Source organism: Oryctolagus cuniculus, chromosome 19 (genome assembly GCF_051225735.1).
Source record: "Oryctolagus cuniculus isolate XC-2025 breed Fujian yellow rabbit chromosome 19, ASM5122573v1, whole genome shotgun sequence".
NCBI classification, from domain to species: Eukaryota; Metazoa; Chordata; class Mammalia; order Lagomorpha; family Leporidae; genus Oryctolagus; species Oryctolagus cuniculus.
In genome coordinates this window covers 4,280,024-4,287,591 of record NC_142885.1, presented here as the reverse complement: position 1 = coordinate 4,287,591, position 7,568 = coordinate 4,280,024, and the positions used below count along the sequence as shown (strand labels likewise).

At 67.1% G+C, this 7,568-nt stretch overlaps 1 protein-coding gene across 1 annotated transcript; it reads left to right on the top strand.

The window, feature by feature from the left end:
- The first annotated feature begins 214 nt into the window (after nucleotides 1-214).
- On the top strand, nucleotides 215-1,475 carry GRIFIN (galectin-related inter-fiber protein). The gene is made up of 5 exons (XM_051840642.3): nucleotides 215-278; nucleotides 515-594; nucleotides 675-834; nucleotides 996-1,162; nucleotides 1,378-1,475. The coding sequence occupies exons 1-5, from the start codon at nucleotides 267-269 to the stop codon at nucleotides 1,391-1,393; spliced, it is 435 nt and encodes a 144-aa protein (XP_051696602.1). The 5' UTR covers nucleotides 215-266; the 3' UTR covers nucleotides 1,394-1,475.
- Nucleotides 1,476-7,568: the final 6,093 nt, after the last annotated feature.

Genomic DNA, 7,568 nt, shown 5'->3' with positions numbered 1-7,568 from the left:
GCCAACGAGGTAGGTGGGCAGGCCTGGATGGGCCGGCATGGGTCCCTGGAGGGGAGCATTTGGAGATGTGGGGAGGACTCCAAGGAGGGAGGGTGGTGAGAGCCATTTAGTGGGGGTGACGGACGGGGGGGGGGCGGGGGCAGGGACAGCTCAGTGGACTCGCCAAGCCCCTGGGGTGGGGCTCCCACGCCTGACCCCACCCAGCCTGCCTATATGCCCAGGCTGTGCCCCAGGCTGCTCTGTCACCCAGCAGGGGCGGAGAGCCGATGGCACTGCAGGTGGGTGAGACTGCCGGGCTGGGGGCTCCCCAAGCCACCCGTGGCCTGCCCCGCAGAGCTGGGGCACTGGCTGTGTGCTGTCATCAGACCCCCAGCCAAGGGGATGTGGGCGCACAGGGCAGGCTGTGTCCAGCTCAGAGACGGTGCCTACGGCCCGTAGGGGCTTCCTGGACAAAGGGGGAACCCCCGGGGGAGAGGGGCCTGAGCTGAGAGCCTGCGGCCCCGTCTCTGTTCAGTTTGAAGCCTTCTGCGCAGGGGGCCTGGCCCCCGGCTGGAGCCTGCTCGTCCAGGGACAGTCGGACTCTGGGGAGGACAGGTAAGGGAGCCCGGCTTCCCCGAGTGTCCCCGCCGTCCTCGGGCAGCGCCTGCCCGGCCACCCACCGCCCTCGCCCGCAGGTTTGAGGTCAACTTCCTGTGCGAGGGCGGCGACATCGCCTTCCATGTCAAACCCCGCTTCTCCAGCGCCACCGTGGTGGGCAACGCCTTCCAGGGCGGCCACTGGGGCCAGGAGGAGGTGTCCAGCGTCGTCCCACTGGCCCTGGGGCAGCCCTTCGAGGTGACGGGGCCAGGCGGGGGGGCAGGTGCCCCGTGGGCGGTCCGGGCGGGCTCCCCTGCCTCGTGTCCGTGGGCGCGGTGAGGCCAGCCCCTCTGGTGGGGAGGAGGGAGACTCCCCAGGCTGGGGGCCCCGGGGGCCGAGGCTCACTGTCCCCCCTGCAGATGGAGGTGAGCTCGGACGAGGAGCACTTCCACGTGTTCGTGCAGGAGCACAAGGTGCTGCAGTTCCCGCACCGCCAGAGGCCGCTGGCCGCCATCACCAGGGTGCGGGTGCTGAGTGACCACCGCCTGGCCCAGGTGGAGCTGGCCAGGAGGGGCCTGAGCTGGGGGTACGTGACCGGCCCAGGCCCTCTTAGCCGGGGAAGGGTCCACTGCGTGGCGGGCCCGTGGCTGCCCTGCCCTGCTCCCAGCAGGCCTCACGCTTCGGGCCACGGGAGCAGGGCCACGCCCACCCCCCACCCCTCCAGCCCTGCTCCGCCAGACTCACCCCCAGGTCTGTGGCTGGCGGGGGCGGGGCTGAGGCGCGTGCCTTCGGTGCTTACAGGGACGGGGGCTACTGAGCTGCCGGTGGTCCGGGAGGGAGCGTCCAGGGCGCCTGGAGTCCACCTGCCGGCTCCCCCTCAATAAAATCTAAGCACGCTGCAGGCTCTCGGCTGCTGGGGAGGGGTGGGGTGCGGGGCTGGGGCCAGGGCTCGCCTGACCTTTCACCTTGCCCCCAGGACACTGGGGCAGACTGTCCACTGACTCCATGGGGCTCCTGTCCGGGGCTCTGCCGCAGTCGGGGGCTGGCCCAGGCCGGGAGCTCAGCCCTGGGAGGGGTCTTCAGCCCGGGGAGGGGGGCACATCCTGCCGGTCCAAGAGGAGGCCCCAGCTTCTTCCCTTCCTTCCTGGGGGGGGCCTTCCTGCCTCCCCCGTGCACTAAGTGCGACGTGATCCTGTGCCCGTCATCTTGGGGGGGCTGCCATCTCCCCACCGTCTGTCTGCTACCGTCCGTGCGTCACCTGTCGGCTTTCCACCCGTCACCTCCCTGCAGCCCGCTGGGAACTGCAGCTTAGGGCCGGCCGGGCCAGGCGCTCAGCTCCCAGGGGAGTGATGTCAAGGACAGCACAGGTGGGACCGCACAGAGGTCACGGCCCGGCTGGGGGCTGGGCAGCTCTACCCCCTCCCCGTGTGACCCCCACTGGGTCCCCGAGCCCGTGGCGTGGGGGCCGCCGGGAGCCATAGCCCACAGGGGCCCACGGGAACGGACGGCGGGGGCCAAGTGCCGAGAGCTCCTTCTGCCCGCTAAGATGTTGCTGTGTACATGTGGGAGGCAGAGAGACGGGGAGAGAGACAGATGGACGCTGGTTCACTCCCCACAGGCCTGCAAGAGCCAGGCTGGGCCCCGGAGCCGGGGAGGCCATGGGGTGGGCGCGGGGCGGGCTGGGGCCAGGGCCTCTCCCCAGGTGAGAGGCGGCCCGGCCTGCAGCTGCACCGCTTCCTTCCTGTCTCCGCCCGCTTCCCCGTCTGTGTCCAGGGCCCGGCTGGCCAGGAGCCCCTTCCTGCCGCCCCTGCGGGAGGCCTGGCCTTTGTGTCGCCGGGAGGGGCAGGCGCGGCGGGGAAGGGTCAACCCCTGCCGTGGGCCCCGGGCTGTGGGTCTGCGAGGGTCCCCAGCTGCCCCTACAAAGTGCACCTTGCCAGGGCAGGGAAGGCTCCTAAACCGTGGGGGCCGGGCAGCACCCAGATGGAGATGGGGCCCAGGTCACTCAAGCCGGGCCAGGCCTGCAAGACGGAGCCACGCTGGCACCGGTCCACGCACGCAGTCCCTCACACGCATGTTTGCACACTGCGCACACACACACACGCACGCACACACGTCCCTCCACCCCCCGGCCTGAGCCAGCTCCCCGCCCGCTCGGACACGCCAGCTTGCAGGCCCGGGCTGCAGGGCTCGTGTGTGCTCGCGTGTCTGGAGCTGCACGCCACGCCCTCCCCCCTCCACGGCCCCTACCGCCCTCGCTGCACAGCCTGGCCAACCGGGCCCCACGCGGTGCCATTCCTCTGCCAGCTGCCTGAGCCTAGAAGACCTCCTCCCCACCGCTGACCTCCTGCCGCCCCCCCCCCACGGCCCTGCCTCACCTCGCACAGCCTTGTCCGGAGCTGGGGGCCAGGTCTTACTCCACCCCCAGCCCGGGCTGGCCCAGAGCATGTGGCACTCCGGAAATATTTGTTGAATATCCGCAGGAGGGAGCTTGAGGATGTAACCTGGAGCCTGGGGGCCCTGGAGACCCCTGGAACGAACCGGGGCCCCCGCCCTCCCCACTCGGCCTGGGAGCTCCGTGTGGATGGCCTGGGAGCCCCGTGCAGACGGCCTGGGAGCCCCGTGTGGACGGCCTGGGAGCCCGTGTGGACGGCCGGGACCCTGGGCCAGTCTCTGCCCGGCGGCCCCTGCACCTGCTGCCCCCGCACGCTCCTGCCGGCTCCCAGCCTGGCCTCGCCTGGAGTCCCCTCCGGGAGCATCCTTGGCTGTGCCTTAGCCTCCGCCACCGCAGCTTCCCTGGTTGCCCCCGTCCCCGGCAGCGACTCCATGCCTGTCCGTCCCCAGGGGATCCCCCACCTGGAGCAGGGCCCGGCGTACCCTGGCACCAACAAATATGTCCTAAGTTAACCGTCGCAGGAACCAGACTCTGCTTGAACCCTCCTAGCTATGGGCAGCCCCTACCTACTCCCTGCCGACCAGAAGCAAGCGCCCCTCTCTGAGCCCAGTGCTGACCCCTCGGGAGGAGCCCACGCACTGTCCCACACCCGCCAGAGACCCAGAGCCTGGGTGCTGGGCTTCGGCCACAGCCGCCGAGGCGGGCCTGCTCCTGGACGGTCGACCCACATCTCCCAGGGACTTGCCTGCTGCCCGTTCCCTGTGTGGTGTTGGGGTGCGGGCCCACTGCACAAGGAGGCTGTGGCCCTTGGCGGGAGGGCTCAGGCCTGCTTCCCACTGACCGGCCAGGGATGCCAGGTGCCTGGGAGGCGGAGACCGGGGGCAGGCGGGGCTGTGGGAGGCAGTGCCAGGCCAGAGGCACGGGAGGGGAGGGGGATGGGTCTGGGGCACACATAGCCAGGCAGCTCAGCTCTTCCCACCTGAGCCAGGGAGGGGCGGGCTGGGCAGGTGCAAAGCCGAAGCTCAGGTGATCTCTGGGGAAGGAATCCCTCAGTGAGCTGCCCCCAGGGTGGGCCTGTCCCCTCCCGCCCCACCAAGGCAGAGGTCATGGTCACCCCAGGGTGGGGGGCGCCCTCCGGTGCCCCCTCTTGGGGTTCCCGCCCCTTCAAGGTCTCCTCTGCCCCCTGAGGAACAGAGTCACCAGCAGAGGGCACTCTGCACACAGGCTCGCCTCCCCCAGCCCCAGGGAGGGGTCTGCGTTCCTGGGCCCAGGGGCTTTGCACCCACAATGGGAGGTGGGCAGCAGGGCCGGGGCAGAGCGACCCAAGCGTTCCCTGGCCAGATCTGCCCGGCACTGCCTGATGGCTGAGACAGCAGGTCACAGCCTCTCTGAGCCCCTCTGCAAAATGGGGCGGGGGGAGGGTACATGGTGCTGAGCCAGCATGGGAGGGTGTGGCCGGGCGCCTCCCCTGCCTCCCTCCCCACCCCTGCTGGCCCCAGGGTGTCCAGCCCTCCTGGCACAGCTGAGAGCCCCCTGCCCGCGGCCCTGGCTCCTTCGTGGGCATGTGTGCAGGGGCAGTGGAACATGCCCGGGCAGCACTGTGTCCTGGCATGACCCGGGCAAGGCCGGACGTCCACCAGGGGCAGCCCCAGAGCAGAGCAGGCGTGGGCCTGGGTGGAAACCCCACCACCCCCCCTAAGCCCCCAGAACAGCACCAGGACAGCTGCGGGCAGGCGGGTGCTGCCTGTGACCCCAGCCCAGAGCCCTCACGCAGGGAGCCAGGAGGCTTCAGACAAGCTGAGTCCATGCACAGGGGGCGGGCCAGTGCTGGGTCCTCTGCAGACGTGTGGGGTGGGGGTCAAGGAGACCCGTCGTCCACTGCCCTCTGGAGGGCCAGCAGCGGCCCCCGAGCAGGGGCCGAGGCAGGCATTTACCATTGTCGCCCTGGGATGGGCGCGTGGTGCAGTGGACAAGTCACCGCTTGCAATGCCGGCATTCCCCGTGGCAGTGCCAGCTCAAGTCCTGGCTGCTCCACTTCCCATCCAGCTCCCTGCTAATGCACCTGGGAAAGCAGCGGACGATGTCTCAAGCTTGGGCCCCTGCACCCACATGGGAGACCTGGAAGAAGCTCCAGGCTCCTGGCTGCACCTGGCCCAGCCCCAACCATTGCGGCCATGTGGGAAGTGAACCAGCAGATGGAAGACTTCTCTCTCTCTCTCTCTCCTCTCTCCTCTCTCTCTCTCTCTGGTATCACACATCACCAGGTCCCCAGCAAGTCCCCCCGGGCCCTAGGATGGACAGAACTGTGTCCACTCATTCCAGGTTCAGCCCTCCCGCCCCAGGCGGCTATGTGTGGACGTGGAGTCTGTAGGAAGCCCTAATGGTGGGCCCATCGGACCCCGGCCTCCTAAGAGATGCAGCCAGGAATCGAGCCCGCAGCCCACGCCAGAAACCCAGTCAGCCGGCACCTCCATCTTGGGCTTTCACAGCAAGAAAAAAGTCCAAGAGAGAGAGAGAGAGAGAGAGAGATCCGCTACCTGCTGGCTCACTCCCTATCACCCCCCAGATGGCTGCAATGGCCAGGGCTGGGCCAGGACGGAACCAGCAGCTTCCTCCAGGTCTCCCACATGGGTGCAGGGGCCCAAGCACCTGGTCCATCTTCTACTGCTTTTCCCAGCAGGGAGCTGAATGGGAAGTGGGGCAGCTGAGACTCGAACCAGCGCCCACATGGGATGCCGGCACCGCAGTGGGTAGCTTTACCCGCTAGGCTACAACACCAGCCCCTTACCCATTTATTTTTGTGTAGCATATTCTTTTCTTTAAGATTTTTTTTTAAATTTCAAAGTGAGAGAGAGAGGAGAGATCTTCCATCCACCCCACGCTGGCCCCAGAAATCACACAGGTCCTCTCCCAGCCCCCACGGCACCCCCACACTGTAGAGCTTTTTTTAATGCCTATTTTACAACTTCTTACAAAGGAAATCCTCAAGTCTTACAATCATTGCCTTTCCTGTGTGACCACACGGAAATTTGCCACTTCATTCTCACTTGAGTTATCAGGAGCGGGGATGTTGGCGGCAGTGGTCAAGGCGCTGGTTGAGACACCCACCCCTCACACCAGAGGACCTGGTTCGATTCCCGGCTCTGGCTCTGACACCAGCGACCCTGGGAGGCAGCAGGGACGCCACCCACGTGGGAGACCTGGATGGAGCTCGGGGGCATTTTAAGAATGAACCAGGGGATGGGAGCCTTCCCTCTCTCTGTGTGTCTCTCTACGTCTGTATGAAGTAAATAAACACAAATTTTAAAGACGAGAGAGCTGTCTCTGCCGCGCGGCACAAAGGTGATCCCGCCGCCCTCTGCCCGCTGGCGCCGGTCACAGCGCGGGCTGCACGCTCTGCGCCTTTGCCCTCAGTGAGTGACGAACACTTGCACTTCAGACGGGTGCGCTGGGAAAAGTTGTCCCCGAGGCGTGGTCCTGGGCCGGCACAGGCGCGGTCAGGGTGCTGGGGCGCCTGGGGCCGGGGCGGTGGCGGGTGCGAGGCTCCGTGCGCCTGCCCCGAGCCGGTGACCCGTGCGGCACTGCGTGCGCATTGTTCTCAGAGCGGCCAGGCTGCCTGGGGAACCGGCTGGAATGCGGGCTGCAACTGAATCACAAATGTGTGCCTTCACCCAGTGAAAGGGACGGAAGACGCAGGCCCAGCCGCGGGCTGGTGCACAACACGGTCTTGTCTGTTGGCTGCAAGGCTGGGCGGGAAGCGGGGGCGCCCGCCGGACAGAGCTGGTGCCTCGGCTTCCCACGGGCTGTGGCTCAGCAGGCCAGGAGCCACCTGCGCCGTGCCCGAAGGAGCAGGTGAGCAAACAGCAGGGAGGGGACACCCCCCCGACCCCCCACCCCCAACCCCCCCCAACCCCCCCCCCCCGCAACGTGCAGGGACGATTTGGACTCCTGCCTGGCACCAGGTGCCGGAATTAGCTCCGCGGGGGTCAAAGTCCAACCATCAAACTCTTGGAAGAAAACACGGGAGGGGCTGCAGGCACTGTGGTGGTTAAGCACCCTGGATGGGCGCAGGGTCGAGTCCCGGCTGCTCCACTTCCCACCCAGCTCCCTGCTAAGGTATCTGGGAAAGCAGCGGAAGACGGCCTGAGGGCTTGGGCTCCTGCCACCCGCGTGGGAGACCCGGATGGAGTTCCAGGCGCCTGGCCCAGCCCCTGTGGGGAGTGAGGCAGCAAATGGAAGACCTCTCTCTCTCTCTCTCTCTCTCTCTCGTCTCCCTCGTCTCCCTCGTCTCTCTCTGTCTCTGTCTCCCTCTCTCTCTCTGTGTCACACTGCTTTTTGAATAAATAAATACTAAACATTTTTAAAAGTAAAATGAAAACTTCTTACCATCCATGCTCGGGCAAATGCAAATCAAAGCCCCAGAGAGACGGCCTCCTGGCTGGGGCGGCCACGCCGCCGGGGCACCAGGCTCCGAGGGTGGCGGGGAGAGAGCCTAGCAAGTGCACTTCCGGGCTCTGAACGCAGGGCTCAGAAGGGATACTTGTCCACCCGAGATCACGGCAGCCAAGCAGTGGGAGCCCCCAGCCGCCGGCGGAGCAAT